General features: G+C 34.8%; 1 protein-coding gene and 1 pseudogene across 1 annotated transcript in view; one reads left to right on the plus strand and one right to left on the minus strand.

Annotated features, from left to right (window-relative positions):
* The window catches only part of BRINP3 (BMP/retinoic acid inducible neural specific 3), a 404,544-nt gene that overhangs the window by 264,848 nt on the left and 116,985 nt on the right, over positions 1-22,711 (plus strand). The window contains exons 5-6 of the mRNA XM_042925066.1: positions 7,282-7,387; positions 15,197-15,433. Of these exons, the coding sequence (XP_042781000.1) occupies positions 7,282-7,387; positions 15,197-15,433 (343 nt within the window). The remainder of the gene's footprint in view (positions 1-7,281; positions 7,388-15,196; positions 15,434-22,711) is intronic.
* LOC122211702 lies at positions 10,440-11,296 on the minus strand (annotated as a pseudogene).

Raw genomic sequence — 22,711 nt, forward strand, 5'->3', positions numbered from 1 at the left:
ATGAGTCAGGAGGTTTAAGACCCAGTTCCAGCTCTAATTTCACTTACATGATACTGAGCATGCTCCATAACCTCTCTGGGCTCCAGATACTTCATTTGTGTGATGAGATGGTGAGGCTGGATGGTTTCTAAGACTCCTGATAGTTCTAAAACTTTTTGTATGCTGTCACTGCTGCATTTTCTTCAAGAGGTTCTCAGAAAAGTTGAATAAATGAATGTAAATATTCTTTTGTTATTTCGAACTAAAACTAACATATTTATCCACCAATTTATTTCACAATCATTGAATTCCTACCATGTGTGAAGTACTGTGTGTAATTATGAATAGGGAGTTTACAGTTCAATAAGTGAAGAAAATAATGTGAACAGACGAGTGTAATTTTATAATTGCCAGGGGCACCTGGGTGGCTCAGTTGGTGGAGCGTCCGACTTCGGCTCAGGTCATGATCTCATGGCTCTGGGGTTCAAGCCTGGCATCAGGCTCCTTGCTGACAGCTCAGAGCCTGGGGTAAACCTGCTGAGGATTCTGTGTCTTCCTCTATCTCTGCCCCTCCCCCACTCATCCTTTGTCTCTCTCTGTCTCAGATATAAACGTTAAAAAAATTATAATGGCCATAACAAAACATAAAGAAAACTTTGTGATAAAATAAAGGATTAAGCTATTAAAATATCTTGAGAAGGTTAATCTCCCAATTCTTAGTATATTTATTCCCTAAAACAATTTTCTACTCTTGGGAAATAGTGTTTCTCATGGCTACTCACTGATGAGTTTATTAGGAAAAGGCTAATTGCTTTTCATAAGAAATAATTGTGCTTTTTGAATTATGAGTACTTAACAAAATAAAAAAAGAAATAAGGATGCTACTCCTAGTGGAAGACTGATTTATCATGTGTTTATCCTTTAGATCATAGAGTAGTCATCACCGTGGCCTTGAACAAAAACAAAATAAATATAACATTTCAATATTAAAAGTGGATTGGATTGGATTGGATTTTTAAAAACTCCTTATAAAAGAGCTACATTGTACTTATCAGTATTCCATTGTTTGTGCATTATTCTATGCACAATCAATGATGATATAAAATTATCCAAAAAACTACTTCAATGTACTCTAATATAACTTAGAAGCAAATGAAATCTAAGAAAAAATAGGAGGAAAAAGCTGTAAAGTTTGAAGTTCATGAAAATTTGGTCGATGAATAAAAGATGGTCTTGAACAGCCGTTTCTTCTAGTTTCAATGATTTTTGTTTCTGGTAAACGGAAGATGGCAAATAAATGAGAACAGAGGAGAAAAGCAGTTGTCACTTTATTGTTTGAAGTTCCAACATAAACATTTATTATTTTTGTCATTAAAAATGACGCATTGGAACAAAAAGGATACTGCCATTCCATATTTCTTCTTATCACATGGTCAATAAATAGTTCACAAGTGACAAGCCATTGTAATGGAGAATAAACAGATTCTTATCTGTTTTATACTTTAAGAGGTATAAAAAAAAAAAGTCCCCCTATTGATTTCAGATAAACTTTCCAGGAACATTACAAGCTTTTTTTTTTAAATGTGCATTTATAGATCTGTGATAAAGAGATATATTATTCATATGATCATGCATTTTATTGAATTGTCGATAAACAATAATCAGTTTAGCCAAAATGACAAACTAATGCTTTGCTTCATTCTGTAAAAAGCCTAGAGCAATATCACATTCACAGAGCTATGTATATAATGGATGTGTGTGTATAATTTTACGAAGTATATATTCATTTTCTTTTGCTTTTTTCCCTCAACATGGATGAAGATTTTCTCATATAATCATACTTGTTTTGAGAGACTCCTTGATTGTCTTCAATACTACAGATCAGAAAACTTTTTCTATTCTTCTTGTAGCTACTGTTGTTTTTTTCATTTTATGTAATTGAACTATTTTTTCCTATACCAATATTTCTAGCTTAACCTGTGGATTATTCTTACTATATTGTGCTCTAATTGTGTATTGATGTGATTTTGTACAAAATTTCTACCTAGTCTCTTTCAAGGGTGAGTTTGATTTAGGATGGTTTAAAATTCAGCCCCCTGGTCTCTAACTACAAAGAAAAGTGTTAGTTAGCATTCAGCACTGATATCAGAAAAAGTATTGTGATCTTAATAACCTTGATTGAGAGGTAGAGTGTGGATAATTTCAATAAGTTCACATGAATTGAGATCATCTTGTGCCTTTGCTTTTTAATAGTAAACATTTACACATACTTTACATTTACCTTGAATTAATTACTGTGGCCCAGGCACATGGGAAGCACTGTTTATGGATCAGCTCATTTTTGTTTCCCAAGCACACTGTGCTCTAGGAAAATTTTAGTCATTCCACCCAATAGAAACTTGAAGCTTAAATAGCTTAAGTTGGTGGAGCTACAGTCGTGACCTGGGCATGTTCATTTAAGTCTGTTTTCTTCAAAATATATAACATTATTATGATTTTGACTGCAAGTATTTTAAATATGTAATGCCTGAGTTTGAAGATGATGGACTCTTAATAGTGCAATTTCATTTAGGAATGTGGCATGTTTTTTTTTGTGTTTACTCTTTTGTCCCATTTTCTTCACTGTTTTAATAGTTTAAAAAATTTGCTTCAGATAGTTTTTCTTCAACTAGTTCTCATTGAATTGATTTTATTACTCCACTGCATCGCTGTGGCATTATATCATCTTTAGACTATGTAAAACTGTAGAGAAATTTGATAGAAAATCATAAAGATGGTTTATTTCCGAGTGAAATATTTGTACCATTTTATTTTAATCTAAATTAACGTGACTCTATACTATTGGTTAATATAATTACTTCCAAGGAACTTCTTTGAGTTAAGAAGGTTCTATATTCTTCTTTTAGACTGTAAAATTCTCCCAACTGTGGAAATAGTAAGCAGTAGTTTATTGCAACAACATGGGAACGATATAGGAAAAATTGAAGGATCTTTTGTATCCGCTCTGATCTTTAACAATATATTTAAAACACAATCTGCATAGAGGCACCTGGGTGGCTCACTTTGTTGAGTCTCTGACTTGAGCTCAGGTCATGATCCAGTGGTTTGTGAGTTCAAGCCCCATATCAGGCTCCCTGCTGTCAGCACAGATCTTGCTTCGGATCCTTTGTCTCCTTCTCTCTGACCCTCTCCCACTTGTTCTCTCTCAAAAATAAGCATTTAAAAAATTGTTTTAAATAAAACACAATTCACATAAGTCAATGATAGAAATAAACACCGCATTTGTTATATTTTGAGGACATATTTGTCCTAAATACGTTCAGAAGGTTCGATTTTTCTTTCTCTCCCGGTAAAGTCGCCTCTTCTGTGTTTGCTACTCCACACTGGTCCTTCAACTTCCACAAACACATACAGTTTTCTTCATAGTGCTCAGATATAATCACAAACCACTGTGACACCTCAGACAGGGCATCATTTTTGGATACTAAGGACTACATTCCCTTGCTTTCAACATCCTCCTTCCAATAGATGAATAAACTAAATTAAAAAAAATATTTTCTCATTCGATATCACAGTTCTCAAAACACTGAAAGCTATCAGTACTGGATTGTTGTCAGTCGGCATTCATTTTTTTTAGTCTTACTCATTTTTATGTTTACCTGTTTAATCACTCTTCCATTTTTAGATTATATATGAAGACCTCTATACCAGATGTTCATCTATCAGCTGATGAACAGAAGTTCAAGCTATTTGTGGTACCACCACATAATTCATTTTTGGTAGAGTTAATATATCTATAGAAATGCTTATAGAATAAATTGGCTTTTATTAGTTTCTTTTCATTTCATTTCCTTGATAGTATTAAAGAAACAAGGATGGATGCATTTATTAATGTTGACAGCAATAAGACATGTAAGAGCCTTAAATATGAAACCATTGAAAATAAGAGGTTTGCATTTTGACTGTGCTAGAGTTTGTGAATTTTTATATTAAATCAGAAAAGTATTAGCGAATTCACTTTTGAGTGATAATAAACAAAATAAAATTATAAATTGGGGCTCCTGGGTGGCTCAGTCAGTGAAGCTTCTGACCCTTGGTTTTAGGTCAGTTCATGATCTCTCGGTTCAGAGGTTTGTGTGTGCACTGACAGGACAGAATCTGCTTGGGATCCTCTCTCCCTCTCCTTCTGCCCCTCTTCTGCTTGTGCTCTCTTTTTCTCTTTCAAAAACAAATAATAATTTAAAAATAATAAAATTATAAATAAGATCTGCTAGATTTTTATTATCGTATATTGTGAAAGGCAAGAGATTAAATCAATCTGTAGATATAGAAAGGTATTCAAACTTCTAAATTTATAAACCCATTATTTAAATTTCCTGAATTTATTCTCAAAAACACAGTGACTTAATATAACTGAAGGTCTGTAAAGAGATGGAATACTACCATTGATCTTCTTTCAAAAGTTAAGTGCCAGAAGATTGCCTTCTAAATTCCAAGATCTCATATCTCAATAAACGTGTGCTGGAAGCCAATTTTATTTCTTTTTTCTTTTTATTTATTTATTTTTTTTAAGTTTATTTATTTTGGGAGAGACAGAGACAGTGTGAGTAGGGGAGGGGCAGACAGACAGGGAGAGAGAGAGAGAATCCCAAGCAGGCTCTGCACTGTCAGCACACAGCCTGATGCAGGGCTCAAACCCATAAAACCGTGAGATCATGACCTAAGGCAAAACCAAGAGTGGGACGCTTAGCCAACTGAGCGACCTAGGTGCCCCAAGCCGATTTTACTTCTTAAAAATTCCTTACAATGACAAATGCTGGAATTTGTTTCTATTATTTTGGTGTCTGTGTGTGTTGGTGGGCAGTAGTTAAACTACATGATAGGACAACATGAAGATTTAAGTTATATGAAACCTTAAGTATTTCCTTTGATGGCTTTAATCCTCCTTTTACCCTTTTGTTAATTATTTATATTTAAATGTCATGTGTATATACACACTCATACTCATACATGTATGCTATACATATCAACATTAGATATGATTTCCCTGAAAAAAATAAGAGATGGTCAGTATCACCATTGGAATAGAGTGGTGGGGAGTAGACAAAGTTGGTGTGATGTTAGGGAAAACGTATTGTTTTGCACATGATAAGCTGCATTCTCAACTATTGCTTTGTAGTCATAGTCAATATACATTGTTTTAAAGGACTTGTTACAAAATATCATAGAGCTGTCATGGTACAAATTATACCTTCACTCAGTGCATCTGAGCTGACATGTCTATCCCTTTGTCTTTGATTATTACCTACAAGTGTTTGACTCCCAAGTTAGTAATCCCATCTTTGACATAACTTCTAAGAAAGAGATCTGCACTGTTACTCCTACTGGATGTTTCTGGCTGAAAATGTTATTCCATTCAGAAGTCAGAATGCTCAAAACCAAATCCCTTACATGTTCTCCACAGTGGACCCTATTTGCAACATATCATAATGTTATCACTTATGCTCGAAACCTCAGTTTCCTTTTCCTCTCTCCACTGTGTATATTTTCAGTGTTTCCTAATCTTGCCAGGTCCAATTGTTTTATATAATCTGTCGTCTTCAGATAAATGTTATTGCCAGGCTTTATTCAGGCTTTATCATCTCAATAACGACCTTACTGTCTTCCTTGTTATGATTTCCCCCTCAAACTGTCCCCTTCTTTTTCACTTCATCATGGGCTTATACAAGAACCTAGTATGTCCCCTTCTTTTTCACTTCATCATGGGCTTATACAAGAACCTAGTATGTGATGTGGATACTATAGTGAACAAAATAGGCAGTATTTCCCGCACTTGTGGAACTTGCATTCCGATGAGAGGTGTCAACGGTAATCATGATAAATGATTAAATTATACTGCATGTTAGAAGCTGAAAACTGCTTTGGAAAAAGTAGAACAAGGTAAGGAGGAAAGGAAATAGTGGTTCAAAAGTGTGGGAAGGTGTATTCATTGAAAATAGGCTAGTCCAAGTAGTCCTAAGAGAGTGGCATTTGAACAAGAATTTGAAAGAAGTGAAACAGTGAGCTTATAAATATTTTGAGGAAGAGCATTCCAGATGCAGGAACAGCAGGTCAGAAATCCCAAGGTCGGAAAATAACTAGCATGTTCGCAAAGGGTAAGTGTAGTTGGAGTGGAGTGAACAAGGAAAAGAGGAGAGGGGATGAGTTTAGAGAGGTAACAGGGATAACTGGATAGTATGACATTTGTTTAGTTCTAGGAAGGGTTCTGGGTTTTACCCTCAGTAAGATGGAAAGCCATCATGGAGTTGTGAATGGTGAAATGAGATGATGTGAATTAATTTTGGAAACTGTTCTGGTTGTTCTGTGGAGAGTATCTTTTTTTAAAATACAAAGATCATCACAATATTTCCCTGCTTCAAACTATGGTTTTTTTTTTAATTATCCTGAGGATAAATTTAATTTCTCTTTATTTCCTAAACTCCTCCTCAGCTTCTAATACTCTACATCCTGAGAGACCCATGGAAAAATTAGTCTGCAACATGTGATTCCATAATTCAGTGCTATGGCTGAGCACTGCAAACCCCAACTTTATAGAAATGGGAAAAATACAAGTGGAAGTCAGTAAGGAATATTTTGTGTGGGTGTTTGAAAATGTGCTTAATCTTGAGGAGAGATAAAATAAGTTAGTCAAAGGGGAGAAAAGAAAGATGGGGGTGGAGGATGTATGAGCAAAGGCATAGAATTAAGAATGTCCAGCTGGAAAGCAAGTTAATGTGTGTTGGGGATAAATGGGACAGATGGAAATCAAGCAAAAGAGTTTGGACTTTGAAGGCACCATAAAAGATGGGAAAATTACAGATTTTTAAGTAGAATAAAATAATAAAATCAGTTTTTAGACAGTAGCCTGACAGATGGGTCTGATTTATTGAGGAAAAATGAACAAACAAAAAACAATTCTCATACGAGTCAGAACTTGCTCTCTATCTAAAGGGGCATGGCCTTGTCATATCTTGGTTAAAATCAATGACCTTAGGTGAGTGATGCTTTTGACCAAAAAGGGCTTTCTATTATTTTCCCAGAAGATTTATGCCTAGCCAAAGGAAAGAGAATGGAATTGAAGACAAAGGGAGTTATTTGTCTTCTCTGTGCTTAGGTGTGTGTATTGTTGGTATGTATCAGATCCTATGCCTTTCAGTGATGTTTACTGTCAAACATATAATATCAGTGTGTGACAGCTACATTGAGCTAAAAGAACATGGTGAAGTCTGATTTATACAATAAAGTTGATGTTTTGTTTGTCAGGTAACAGAAACACGGACTGGTCCTCTTGGCTGCAGTAACTATGACAACTTAGATTCTGTCAGTTCTGTTCTGGTTCAGAGTCCTGAGAATAAGATTCAGTTGCAAGGTATGTAGCTAAAACTTCATTAATTCTCTACAAGTCTGGATAACAATTACCCAGTTGTGATTTCTTTCTCCTTCCCTTCCCCCACCCCCTCCCTCTTCCTCCTCCTCCTCCTCCTCCTCCTCCTCCTCCTCCTCCTCCTCCTCCTCCTCCTCCTCCTCCTCCTCCTCCTCCTCCTCCTTCTTCTTCTTCTTCTTCTTCTTCTTCTTCTTCTTCTTCTTCTTCTTCACAAGCCGTATATGCAGCACTAGGCTGTTAAAATTCTTACAAAATGCTAATTTCCTATTTTTAATTGCTAATAACATTCTATACCAGATGAAGAAAATGTTAAAATTCACTTTACTTCTTAAATTAGGTAATCTGTGGCAATTGAAAATTTATCATGATATTTTACTTCTATACAGTAATCTTTATCTCAATATGTAGCTGTGTTTTCATAGGTTTGTCTGGGTTTGACTTTTTCCTTATAGATTCTAGTAAAAGTTGTAGCCATATCAATGCACAGAGTAGCATGAACTGTTGACATTTTAAGTATTACATAATATCTAAGCATTTCGGCTCAGGTCATGATCTCACATTTTCGTGAGTTCAAGCCCCATGGCTTGGGACTCTCTCTCTCCCTCTGTCTGTCCCCTCCCCCATCTGCACTGTCTCTACCTCTCTCAAAATCAATAAATGAACTTTAAAAATAAGTAAATAACTAAACAAACAAACATAGCCTAATATGGTACATAGAGCTGAGTTTGTCCTCTGATAGACACTTATTTGAGAATATATTAACAAAATATTTATATTTGCATTACTTCCATCATAGAGATAGATTATGTGATAATGGTAATAATTTGCCTTTTGTTTTCTATTGCTATATTTTGTAAGAAAACTCAATAGAGGATTTTTAAATAACTTGTAACATATATATACTGTCCTCAAATGGGTCATTGGTGTGTGTACTTATTTATTACTTATTTATAATGACAGGAAATATTATGAATACACGTGTTTAAACATGTACTAGTTGAAGAAGTTCAGAAAGGCCTTGTTTGTGGGGACATATTATCTAAATTAAGTTGACTGATCAACTTGATCTATTTTCAGTCACTCTTCTCTAGTCTACCTTTTCTCTCGTCTACTTTTTTCTCTAACTACATAAGTTAGAGCTGCATTTACATTATTCAGTTTTACCTAAGAATGCTCTAAAGTTCCAGAAATTCAGACATTTTCCCTCAACACTTCAATTTTCAAAAATGTAATAGCTTTGGGTTACTTAAATTTACCCTAAATAATAAATGAATCTCATCTCTTTTCAATTGTATACAAATGAAAAAGGAAGTACTTAAAAATTTAAAGTTTGAATGCCATCCAATTTCTCATTATCAATTTTGGATATAAAGTTATTGAAATATTTTTTTCTTACTTAAACAAATGTACTCTACTGATATTACATGTAATTCTCTACTCCTTACTCTTTTCTAATGTATGGATTAACTTGTCATCAGAACATTAAGTTTAATAGAAAAGGATTTGGAATATTTATATGACATATGTTTATTGATTTATTATTAAAATTTATTTATTAACATGAGTTATTATTTTTTTATTTGTGAATCACTGTGCTTAGTTTTTAGAATATTATATTATAAAAGCAAAGCTTCAACCTCTTATCTGTCTTGAAAAACAATTAGCACAGGAATAAGTGAAGCAGCGCTTCTTTTTTGAATAATTATTGTTTCAACCTTTTACCATTTCTGTGAGTAATGCAGAAACCTGTATCTCTATTTTTCACCTTTTCTATTTTCCAGGCCTCTATTTTCAATTGTCTGCCACAACTTTATGTGTACCCCTGTGGTGCCAAGACCTTTCCAAAGATAATTTCAGGAAATTAATATCAAAATCCTCAACTCCCCATGTGTTCTTTCTGAGACTTCATCTTTATTGAGAGTCCGAGTATTTATGTTGATTTACTTGTTCAACCTCACCATTAATACTAGCCCTTCTCCACTTAAAAAAAAAAAAACAACAACAACAGCAAAGCATTAGTTGATTCTGGATCAACATTCCCAGGATACATTCCTTTGAAATGTATACAAGATTTTAGGTCACTATATTTGACAAGTGGAAACACTGGTGTCTCGAAGTAGAATTTCATCAGAGCAAGGAAAGCATCAATAAGAATTATTCAAGGTAAAAGCATCAGGCAACAAATTCAGAACAAAACTCCATGACCTCACTATATTAGAATGAACATTCTGAAATGAGATGTCAAAGAGATGCACACAGAACATTAATTTTGACCTAAAAAAACTGAAATCAAATGTTTTCTGGCAGTGAGGAAGCTAGGTTTACCTGCTTGTTTGTCCTCGAGATCTGGCTTCACCGGTTAGCTTACAAACAGACACTTCAAAACTTGAAAAAGCCATACCTGCAACTCCAAATTATTGATGATGATACATGTAATATATGACAAAGAGTAACTCATAAGAAAGTGTTAACAAATATACTAACATTAATATATTCATATTAATATATTAATAACATTCCAATGTTTGCAACGCCTGGTTAATTTAACATATCAAACAAAGTACTTCTGAGTGAAAGGGTAAAGGAGTAATGAAAAGTCATTTATTAAGTCTTGGTAATAACTCTTTGGTAAAATTCCCAGAAACTGAGATGTGAATGATTCATATGATTGAGTAACAAATACTTTTCCAGATCAGTTGGTTCTTAATGTTTTATTTCAACAAAATTGACAGAGGACTGGTTTATTATCAAATAGGAGATTTACTGATAGGTCACTGTAATTGTTTTGTTTTGTTTTGTTTTGTTTTGTTTTTGTTTTTGTTTTGCTTATAGTAAAAATTTAATGATATTGCCTCATAAAACTGTTTTATTTCCTATTTTCTTTATTTATTGATGTATCAGAACAAATTTTCTTTTTTCTTTTTTTAAATATTCTTGAGAGTTTATTAGAGACTAGTTTCACAGGCCATAAGGAAATAGAAGGACTATGTACAGCATTTCAGGAAACAGGCAGGGAGCTGAGGAGGGCAAGAACAGTCTAGGGCCTTGGTGGGCGCATTCCCGGGGGAGGAGACCACCAAAGGGAAACCAGACAACTTCATGAGACTGAGAACAAAGGCATAACAAACAAACAGGCCTGTGGTAACTTGGACCCGGGCAATCGGGCCCATGCCTTTGTGGACTACATCCATATCTCTGTGGCCACAGGTCAAATAAAGCATCTCATCCCCCTGGAAGGCTGTTGCATCCTGAAAGGGGCATGCTCGTTGGACTTCCTCATCCATGAGGATCCTCACTGTGGGACCCGTGGGAATCCTCATGCCAGGTGGTGGGTCCATCATGCCTGGAGGGGGTTCCTCTCAACCCTTAGGTGGGGAAGGACACCACAGCCGGGTGGATACTGGGTTGGGGCCCCGGCAATACTGGCTATAGCAGCAACTGCAGCAACCCAAATGCCTCTTCCTTGGGGGGGTCATCACCTGTTGGGCTGGCCCACCAACCCCTCGGCCGGGCACAGAAAGTCCTGCAGGAGTGTGGGGCATTGGAACACCACCTCGGATTCCTCTGTCATCAGCTCTGCTAATCCCTGGGCCTCTGGCAGGTCCAGCAGGTGTCACTCAGACAATGTCAGTATCTTTGGGAAGAGGTCCCTCTCCTGGCATTGAGACCAGTTTCTCCTCCCCAAGCAGCACCAGACCAAGGACTTCCTTCTTTCTCTTCCTGTTTTGAATTCTTTGGCATGATCTTCCTAAACTCATTACAGTCACAGAGGATCAGATTCACACGCTTGTTTAAAGCCTTGAAGGTGCCAATGAAGATACGGGAGTCTTGAGGGATGCACCTTATCCTGTAGTCGATGTACTGCAGCATCGTGCTGCTCTTGTCCACAGTCATGGTGGCCGTTCTGATGGCTCCCATTCCCGCCAGATTCACAATGGCAGGGGCTTGGATGCCAGCCCACTTCCCTGGAACAGATTTCTTAGAGCTTAACATATATACGGATGAAAAGCAGGAAAATGATTTTTATTAACATATATTTCTAGCCAAAAAACCCATAAACTAATAAACACTAAAACCCTATCAAGTCACTAAAATCCTGTGTTTTCATTAAGATGGTAACATTTGTTTTTAAAGATTATTTACCAATACATGTACTAAATTTAAATCTACTGAGTTGTGTGTTACCAGTAATTACAATGATTACATCGAGAACTAACATTCTTTAGCTTGAAGATTTTCATTATTAGAAAAGTACATATTGAAGTGCAGGTGGCTCACTTGGTTAAGCATCTGACTCTTGGTTTTGGCTGAGGTCATGATCTCAGGGTTTGTGAGTCTGAGCTGGCGCTGGGCTCTGTGCTAACAGAACAGAGCTTGCTTGGGATTCTCTCTCTCTCTCTCTCTCTCTCTGTCCCGCATCTGCTTGTGTGTTCTCTCTTTCGCTGTCAAAATAAATAAATAAACTTAAAAAATTAAACAAAAGAAAAGCATGTATTGTATAATTTATGCCATAAAATTTTATGTTATCTCTACTTGTCAGTAAAATATACACACATCATCAATTATTTATTTTCATAGCAGTGATATGTGACTGAGGTCAGGAAAGATGCTTATTAGTGAATATATATTAGGACAAAAATATGTAGGGATCGTGAAATGAATTAACAAACACATATGCACATACACACACCTCACTCATAAATTCTTTCTAGTAGATGTTATTAGATCCCAAATTGCCAGGACATGCATCCATTGTTACATAAGGAAATACAATGTAATATTTTTATTTTAAAATAGAATTATTTGTTTGTTTGTTTAATGCTTTTGTGTTTATTTTGAGATAGCACAAGCTGGGGGAGGGACAGACAGAGCAGAGAGAATCCCAAGCAGGCTCTGTACTCTCACTATGGAGCCCATTGAGGGGTTTGATCTCATGAACCAGAAGATCATGTACCTGGTCAAATTGGAGGCTTAACAGACTGAGCCACACAGGTGCCCCAAAAGAGAAATATTTATAATGCAACAAATTGCTACTCTTGGTTTATTTAATATGTGATGAAAATTTTAGATGGCACATTGATAATGTCCAAGGAATTCCTTAGTTTTTCACACTATTTTGGATGAACAGCATTGAAGAGCACTAGTCAGCTGGTCATTTTCACTTTGCTGCTTGTCTTGCCAGAAAGTATATTTTGCCTTGCCAGAACATATATTTGCACATTACAGCTTTGTTAGTGTCTCATCAATTTTGAAAAAATTTTAATATATTTATTCATCAAATATTGCTTTTTTCCTTCTTACCTCTTATTCTGGGGTTCCACTAAATATATTTTTAGACCTTTTAGTCATGACTTATATATCTTTTATACTGTCTTCTGTATTTTATATTCTTTTGCCTTTTTTTTTACTACTTTGTATTCAATATTTTTATGACATATTACAGTTTGCTTATTATCTGTTTAACTATTTCTAGCCTGCTATTAGTCCATCAGTTATTTCTTAACTTCAGTTTGCAGAATTTCCATTAGATTATCATTTATAATTTCCAGTGCCCTGTTTCATATGCTCCCTTTAACAGAACATCCTGGGCTCAGAACTCAGCTTCCTTAAGCAATGGCTCAGTGCCAAGTAGACCTTCTGTAATTAGTATTTTGGTGTTTTTACTCTATTTTTCCTGTACATTAAAAAAAAAAAAAATCCCCAGGAGAGCCTTAAAAAACTCAAAAAGGTTTTGAGTGATTTGTCTCTAGACTTCTTCCCCATCCCCCAAAAAACTTTTTACAGAATGTCAGTTTTCTTCTTGCAGGGATAGATAAATAGATAGATAGATAAAGAGATAAACATAATTGTAAAATCCAATTTTGTAGTAAATGGCAATTAGGTATTGGCCAGATGTTTCTTTTTCTTTTTCTTTTTATATACTGATCACTTTGAATATTTACCTTTTTTATTAAATTTTCCTATGTAACAAGATGGCTGAAATTGAAACTATTTTCTTGAAGTATCATAATAAATACTAAACAAGTAAAGAACCCTAAATATTAATCATATAGACTTATCTTCATTTTTGAATGTTTTCCTCAGAGATATCAATTCACTAAACTTGCATGTAGACAAGTAATGAATCATATCATAGAGCTGTCTTAATACATGGCAAGGACATGAACTGTGTAACAATGGAAATCAGTCCATCTGCTTCCTTGTAGTCTCAATGATCACTCCTGAATAACAGGGTTGGATAAGTTATGCATTGTTAATAACAAGAGATAAGCATTATCATCAACATTCTGTAACTCCTTTACCATTGCCACAACCCATTGTCTTGTGATATCTATGTAAATGTGGGCTAATAGTCTGAAAGTAAAAGAAAATATTGAAAACTACTTGAAATCATGTGGTGGAAAATAAATGCATCTCTTTTTAAAGGTATAGGAAGGTAGGTTCTACCTACATTATGTAAAAATAACTAAATATTCTAAACAATTAGGTTAAGGAGACAAAGGAAGAGAAATACCATATAATTTTGTTCATATGTGGAATTTAAAAAAACAAAAAAAAAATGAGCAGAGAGAGAAAGAGAGAGACAAACCAAGAAATAGATTCTTTCTTAATTATAGAAAACGAAATGATGGTTACCGGAGGTGGGGAAGATGGGTTGAATAGGTGATGGGGCTCCAGGAGTGGACTTGTTGACATGAGCGCTGAGTGATGTCGGGAAGTGTTGAATCACTATACTGTACACCTGAAACTAATATAACACTGTATGCTAACTAACTGGAATTAAAATGAACATTTTAGGGACGCCTGGGTGGCTCAGTCTGGTCTGACAGGTCAGAGCCTGGAACGTGTTTTGGATTCTGTGTCTCCGTCTCTCTCTGCCCCTCCCCCACTCTTGCTCTGTCTCTCACTGTCTCAAAAATAAATAAAATATAAAGAAAAAAATTAAAAATAAAAAAAATAAAATGAAAACTTCAAAAACTTTTTTTTACATAAATGAAGAAACAAAGAGCCAATTAAATTTTTTAAAAAATCAGGTAATCTGAGGGATTAAACACCTCTATCATTTCTGGGATTCTTGGACAGTGCACAGAATCAGCGCATGTTGAAAAGAATTACAAATATTTGCAATTTTGAAGGCTTAGATCATTTTCTCTCTTTTTTCTTTCTTTTTTTTTTCTCTTTCTTTTTTTGGCTTAGATAATTTTCTAATGATTGTTTAAAAAATATTTTTTTAATGTTTTTATTTATTTTTGAGACAGAGAGAGACAGAGCTCAAGCAGGGGGTGGGGCAGAGAGACAGGGAGACACAGAATCCGAAGCAGGGTCCAGTCTCTGAGCTGTCAGCACAGAGCCTGACGTGGGGCTGGAACTCACAAATTGCAAGATCATGACCTGAGCTGAAGTCGGTTGCTTAACTCACTGAGCCACCCAGGCGCCCCTATTTTTAATTGTTTTTAAATGTTTGTTTATTTTTTGAGAGAGAGGGAGACAGAGCGCAAGCGGGGGAGGGGCAGAGAGTGAGGGAGACACAGAACCTGAAGCAGCCTCCAGGCTCTGAGCCATCAGCACAGAGCCTGATGCGGGGCTCAAACTCACAGACCGTGAGATCATGACCTGAACCAAAGTCGGACGCTCAAACAACTGAGCCACCCAAGTACCCCTCTAATGATTGTTTTAAATCCATGACTTATATATTAAATTGTTGGCCTTTTTTGAAGATTTTAAATATGTGTTATACCTTTTTTCTTTGTCAAAAAACAAAAAACAACTTATTTGCATGTTATGCTCTTTCAGGGCTGCAAGTCCTCCTTCCAGACTATCTTCAGGAGCGTTTTGTACAAGCGGCTTTGAGCTACATTGCTTGCAATTCAGAGGGAGAGTTCATCTGCAAGGACAATGATTGCTGGTGTCAATGTGGTCCCAAATTTCCAGAATGCAACTGCCCCTCCATGGACATTCAAGCCATGGAAGAGAATCTTCTTCGAATAACTGAAACCTGGAAAGCCTACAACGGTGACTTTGAGGAATCAGGTAAGATAAGTTTTAATGCAACACTTAAACTTGGTCAGATATAAAACAAAAAATACTATACTGAAACGGCTACTTTCTTTTTGGAAGAAACTATTACATAATTGGAAAGCCTTTTATTTAATTTCTGTTATTATTGCTTCAAATAGACATCTATATCACTTTTATTACCAATGATTCTGTATTTTACTGAAAACATATTGTGCTTTGTGTATTGCTATGTACCATGGGCACTAGAACCTAACCTGCTCTTGAACTCATGTATTAGTCATTTAAGAAAGAAAGCTTTTGCCTTTCTCGATATAAGAATTTATCATCTGATTTCTCTGATATATTTCTAGCCTTTTCTAATAGCCCATGGGTTTCATTTGTGAGGCAAAAACGCAGAGAGCACTTGTTTGTCCTATACCTTCTTTACATTAACATGAATTTCATGAATGTGCACCTTCACTGAACTCTTTATTTTTTAATCAAATTTAAATCAATTTTGATTTATGTTTGTGGGTTTTTGTTTTTGTTATATCTGAATTTTTATGAGTGTGTATATGTGCTTTCAATATTGTTTCTTATTGATTACATAGCCTGTAATAGCTTTCATTTCATAAAGCACTGAATTTTAATAAAAGATTAAGGATGTGTCAACATAAAATTGAAAATGTTGATAAAAGCATATATAATAATACAAGATAAAAGAATAATTAAAATCCTTAGATTATGGTGAGCATAATTGTATAGTTATTACTCAAAAGTGCTGGGCATGTCTAACTTTCAAATGGGCAAAAGAGGTTTTAACTTCCAAGAGGCCAGACTTATAGGACTGAGTGTTAGAATTTTTCTGGTGATTGGGTTAGCCAAACATACTTAAAGAGTGACAACAAAATTCAACATCCATTCATGATAAAAGAACTCAACAAATTAGGCATGGAAGGGACATATCTCAACAAAATAAAGACCATCTAGGACAAGTCCACAGCTAACATCAGATAAGAAACAATACAATTGATGGTTGCAACAAATCATCTTTTTTGTGGAATAGAACCACCAAATTATAAAATAAGAGGGTAGGCAAATAAATGTAGGAAGGATTGATAAATTTAGAAATTCTTGAGGTATATTTTGATCAAAATAGTGCTTAATAAGTAACACTTTTTAATTATAAATATTTTCAAATATAAATACTTCTATTTATAAAAACAGGAAGAACTGTTTAGAATCAAAGATCCTTATCCCCTTGAAATTGTTGGAAAATCTTATGAATCTCTCTTTCTACAGTTTATATATTTTTTTCTTTTTTTAAGTTTTAATTTAAAATCCACTAAGTTAACATACAGTGTAATATTAATTTCAAGTGTACAGTATAGTGATTCAACACTTTCATACAATAATGGGTGCTCATCCCAAGCGCACGCCTTAATAGCCATCACCTGTTTAATTCATCCCCCACCTACCTCCCCTCTGGTAACCATCAGTTTGCTCTTTATAGCTAAGACTCCTCTGTTTCTTGGTTTGCCTTCCTCTCTTTTTTTTTTCCCTTTTGTTTGTTTTGTTTCTTAAACTCCATATATGAGTGAAATCATATGTTATCTGTCTTTCTCTGACTGACTTATTTCCATCTGCAGCCACGTCATTGCAAATGGCAAGATTTCATTTTTTATGACTGAGTACAATATCTTCTTTATCCATTCATCAGTCAGTGGGCACATGGACCGTTTACATAATTTGGCCTTTGTAGATAATGCTGCTATAAACATTGAGGTGCATGTATCCCTTTGAATGAGTATTTTTCTATTCTTTGGGTAAATACATAGTAGTGCAATTGCTGGCTCACAGGGTAGTTCTGTTGTTAACTTTTTGAGAAGTCTTCATATTGTTTTTCAAAGTGGCTGCACCAGTTTACATTCCCACCAACAGTGCAAAAGGCATCCAAATGAACAAGGAAGAAGTAAAACTTTCAGTATTTGCAGATGATATGATACTGTCTATAAAAAGTCCAAAAGATTCCACACACACACACACACACACACACACACACACACACACAAACCTGCTAGAGCTGATAAAAAAAATTTGGTAAGATCACAGGACACAAAACCAATGTACATAAATCTGTTGCATTTCTATACACCAATAATGAAGCAACAGAGAGAGAAATTACAGAATCAATCCTATTTATAATTGCACCAAAACCAATAAGCTATCTAGGAATAAACCTAATGAATTTCTAATCTCAAATTTTTCTTTCTAATTTTCCTGGTAGAATAGTCAGATACCATGCCTGAGACATTTGTAATGTTTTATTCATGCATACCATCTAATGTTTAAAAATAATTATGGACTACAGCACTATTAGATAAATTATAATATACGGTAGTCTCCCTGGGTTTAAATGAAAAAAAAAAACAACAACTTCCATTTCATAGTACAGTGTATGATAGGTTAGATCAGGGAATCCTCTGGGCCTCTGTATATTTGTGGAATTCACACAGGAATGCTACACTTTTTATTTTGCCTTGGAAATTTATTGAAATAGAGGGCACCTGGGTGGCTCAGTTAGTTAAGCATCTGACTTCAGCTCAGGTCATGATCTCACAGTTTATGAGTTCAAGCCCCACATTGGGCTCTGTGCTGACAGCTCAGAGCCTGGAGCCTGCTTCAGATTCTGTGTCTCTCTCTCTGCCCCTCCCCGCTCTCATCTGTCTCTGTCTTTCAAAAATAAATAAACATTAAATTTTTTTAAAGCAAAGTTTATTAAAATACAAATCACCAAAAGAGCATTTGGATTTTGTTTCCAGGTAGAATGTAGTATATTGAAGTAAGGCAGCACTTCCATTGATAGTGCTAGGAAGGTAAATAATTTTTTAAATTATATTTTTACGCATGTAATAGGTCACAAAAGCAACAAAACTAACTGAAATAAAATTTCTGACTGGAGGTATAAGCTGGCGATTCACATTTTTCTTTCCCTCCTTTCTTTCTCCCCTCCTCCCTCCTCCTTCCCTCTCTCCCTCCCTTCCTCCCTCCCTCCTTCCCTCCCTGCTTCTTTCCTTCCTTTCTTTTATTCACTAATTTACTTAGTTCTGTGAACATTTGACAGTTCTTGATTTAGAGTAGACTCTGAGGACTGTGCATTTAGCCACTCAAAGAGTGGCTGAAGGAAGAAAGATAAACCTGCAAAACTTTCAGTGGTTGTGGACATCGGAGTGACAAAATTCTAGATCTGATGGACCTAAAGAAGTTCAGTTTTAATACAAGGTATTTGCTGAATTTGAGACAGTGTTAGATGCTATAAAATGATTCAAAAGTCTCTGAAAGTGGAAAGAAGTTAATCACAGACTTTCAAAAGCTTAAGACAAAAACTCTCAAAAAGGAGGAGCTTGAAAATAAAACTGGCAAGGATGGAAAACCCCTACAGAAAATGATGAATTGACACAGTTTCTATAGCTGCTTTTCCCTGGGGCACATTTATCAGTTCCAGTCAGAGCTAGAAGCTGAGAACCTAGGATTAACTCTTGGAAAATGCTGCTCTTCCAGAACACTGAAACCAGAAGAATATTTTGCATTTAGTGTAGATCACAGAGAGAATATTGGAGACTTAAAGGCTTTTAATTTCATGGCCAGTCTCCTGTTTAAAAATGTTTGTCTTATTTTGAATCTACCTGTGGCAGAAGACTAAAGAGATAAACTAAAATCTCTCAGTGATAAAATGGAATCTTTGCAGTGTTACAGACCTGAAGAAGCAAATGCTCAAAAGGTGGATAATTGAAAGTTTGAAAGAACCGCACTTTAACAACAGGGGAGACCCAGAAGTAGGTTGAGTCCTATACAATTATAGCCCAGCACTAATGCAGTTTAAATCTTGATCTTAAGGAGTTGACCCTGAAAAAATTAAATCCCATAGCATCTGTTAAATATGGAGAGGGTGGCCTCTTGAGGTTGAAAGATTTTCTAAAGAGTCTGCAGTTCTTTTGATATATGATGGACATAAAACCCTAATTTACAACATATGTGAGCACACAAGACCTTGTAGGTAATGTCAAAGAGAAAAGAAACCAGACAATAGATGTCAGATGACTCCAATATTGAAATTAGTAGAAAAGATTTCGGATAATTGTTATTAAAATGTTCAAAAAAGTAAAGGAAAGAAATGATAGTGTAGATGAAGATGTTGAAACATTCACCAAGATTTGGAATCTACAGAGGTGGACTAAAGGACATTCTAAAACATAAAAGTACAGTAACTGAAATCAATAGCTCAGTCTTTTTAATAAGAGTTTTAATAAGAGTTTTGGCACAATGGATGGCAAGGTTAGTGAATGTGAAGACAGATGAATAGAACAGACAAAATGGACGCAGTGAGGAAAGCAATCACAAAATATTGGAGATATGCATACAAGGTCTAACATATTTTTTAATCTGAGGCATAGGAGGAGTAGGTGGTAAAATGGCATAAACGATATGCAGAGACATAATGGATACAATTTGTTTTTAACTAAGAATCCATACAAGTCAACCTACAGATAAAAAAGCACAGCAAACACAAACACAAAGAAAGATAAATAGAAAGAAAATCACAGATAGACACATCATAGAGAAACTTTTGGGGAGAAAAGGGCAGAAAATAGTTTTCAATATAATTAGAGAAAAAAAAAGACATTACTCTCAGTGGAGTAATAATAGGTCTGACTCACCAAAAAACAAAAGATTTTGACATCTTTAAAAATAAAAAAATAACTATTGATTTATAATTATTTACCAGTCCACAGCTTTTCAAAACTGAGGCTGAAAATAAAGATGTGTTCAGACAAGAAATGCTGGGTAAAGACATAGAAATGCAAAGAGGAAGAGGAATAATAGAGTAAGCAAATATATGAGAGTGAATACAAGTGAATATCAACTGTACAAAATAATAATTATAATGTGATGTGGAAACAATATAGATGTATATAGAATTTTGATATATTACAATAGTATAATAATGAGTGATGAATGGAAAGAGTTAATATTCTCAGTATTCCAAGGTGCTCCTATTGCTAAGGATGTGTTAAGTGATGTAATTTGTATTAGAGTGAAATCAATCAAAGACATATATTCATAATCTCTATGATAATTCTAAAATAAGGAAAAATGCTTAAAATCTAGAAGAAGGAAATCAAATAAAAATATTTTATTACCCCCACAAAAGACAATAAAGTAGAAAATAGAAGAAGAATCATCTGTATCAAGTAGATAATCCAGTTATAAAGGGATAAGTTTAGATTGTACTTTCAATAAATTGTAACTGGTCAGATATAATCCCACTATAATGGTTATTTATATTAAATATTATATTTTTCTTATCACATTAAATATTCTAAATAAAAGACCACAGGACTGGTTAAAATAACATAGCAATAATAATAACAATAATAGTAATAAGAGATTATTTGTTATTTACTAGTGACATGCTAAGGACATAGATAAATTGAGGTTAAAGGGTGGAAAAAAATATGTAATGTAAACCTAGCTAAAAGTGCTAATTTATAATACAAGATATATTAATGGAAATAAAATATTTTATGCTAATAAAACAGTCAATCCAACAGAAATATAAGTATTAATTTATATGAACTACAAAATGAAAATTGTACCCCATCAGTTAACTAGTCAATTTAGACTTTATTTAAGACTATTGTAATTGGGGCGCCTGGGTGGCTCAGTTAGTTAAGCATCAGGTCATGATCTTACAGTTTGTGAGTTTGAATTCTGTGTGGGGCTCTATGCTGACAGCTCAGAGCCTGGATGGAGCCTGCTTTGGATTCTGTCTCCATCTCTATCTGCCTCTCTCTCTCTCTCTCTCTCTCTCTCTCTCAAAAATAAATAAACATTAAAAAAATTGAGACTAAGGAGAGAGACTTACAGTAGGGAAGAGAAGTTGAACTCAAATCCTCTGAAACAAAATGAGGGAGGATTTTTTAAACATTGGGATTAGCTCATGGTAAAGTACAAGAAAACATGACCAGGAAAGCTGGTCAACATGATTAAGCTAGCTGTGTTTGCTAATTGTCCCTTATTTAAGTTTGTCTTCTACTTTCCCCCAGAGGCTGGAGAATAGAGGTACTATCTCCTTTTCTTTGGATGATTACATTTCCAAGAGGTCACTCCCAGATCCTTGAGAAAGTCTTTATGGTTTATAAAGGATTTATATCTTAAAAAGGACACAGAAAGAATTTACCAATGCAAATTTTCATACAAAAAGGGAAATCAGGGGCCTGTAGTCAAGAAGAAACCTGTTCAAAATTTAGTGAATGTTGTGAATAAAATCCCAAATATTGACAGTAAAATACAAAAAAAAAAAGAAATTTAAAATTTCTGTAATTAAAAACAGCATTAAAAATGAGAAGGCAAGGGGCACCTGGTTAGCTCAGTTGGTTAAGCATTTGACCCTTGGTTTTGGCTCAGTCATGATCTTGTGATTTGTGAGTTTGAGCCCCAAATCAGTCTCTGAGTTCTTAGCATAGAACAAGTTTGAGATTCTCTTTCTCCCTCTCTCTCTGCCCCTTCCCTGGTTGTGCTCTATTTCTTTCCCTCAAAATAAAAAAATAAACTTAAAAAAAATGAGAAGGCAATTTATATAGAAGGAGAACATATTTGCAAGACATTTGTCAAACAAGAAACTCCTATGGATAATATATACAGAAATCCTTCTAATAGATTAAAAAAATCAATAAAGAAATGGTCAAAATATTTCAACACCTTGAAAAAGAGGAACTCCAAATGGAAAATAATTACACAACAAAGTGTTCAATAGCATTAGTAATAAAAAAAAAAGGCAAGTAGAGTCATAAAGCCACTCATGATAGCACTACTTGCCTACTAGAATGGCTAAAATTAAAAAAAAAGAAAGGAAGAAGGGGAAGAGGAAGGGGAAGAAAAAGAGAAAGAAGTGGGGGGAGGGGAAGAGACAGGGGAAAGGGAAAGAGAAGGGGAAGGGACATTATTCTCAACACTCTGAAAGCAGAAAATACCAAAATGCCTATCAAGAGGAAAAGAGTAAAAAAAATCACATTTACACAATGGAATTCTATGAAGCTAAGTGAATAAATGATCTACCCAGGATGATATAAATAAATCTAAGTATCAAATTGAGCAAAAGACCAAAAGCAAAAGTGTACGTACTATGTGATTCCATTTATATGAAGTATAAAAATAAGCAAAGTTCATCTATCCTAGTCCAAGTGGGGGCTTCAGTTCCTTTGCTGAGGCAAGTGCTGATGTGACAGATGAGGGTCTGAGGTGCTTCTT

The sequence above is a fragment of the Panthera leo genome, chromosome F3, assembly GCF_018350215.1.
Source record: "Panthera leo isolate Ple1 chromosome F3, P.leo_Ple1_pat1.1, whole genome shotgun sequence".
Taxonomy (NCBI): Eukaryota; Metazoa; Chordata; class Mammalia; order Carnivora; family Felidae; genus Panthera; species Panthera leo.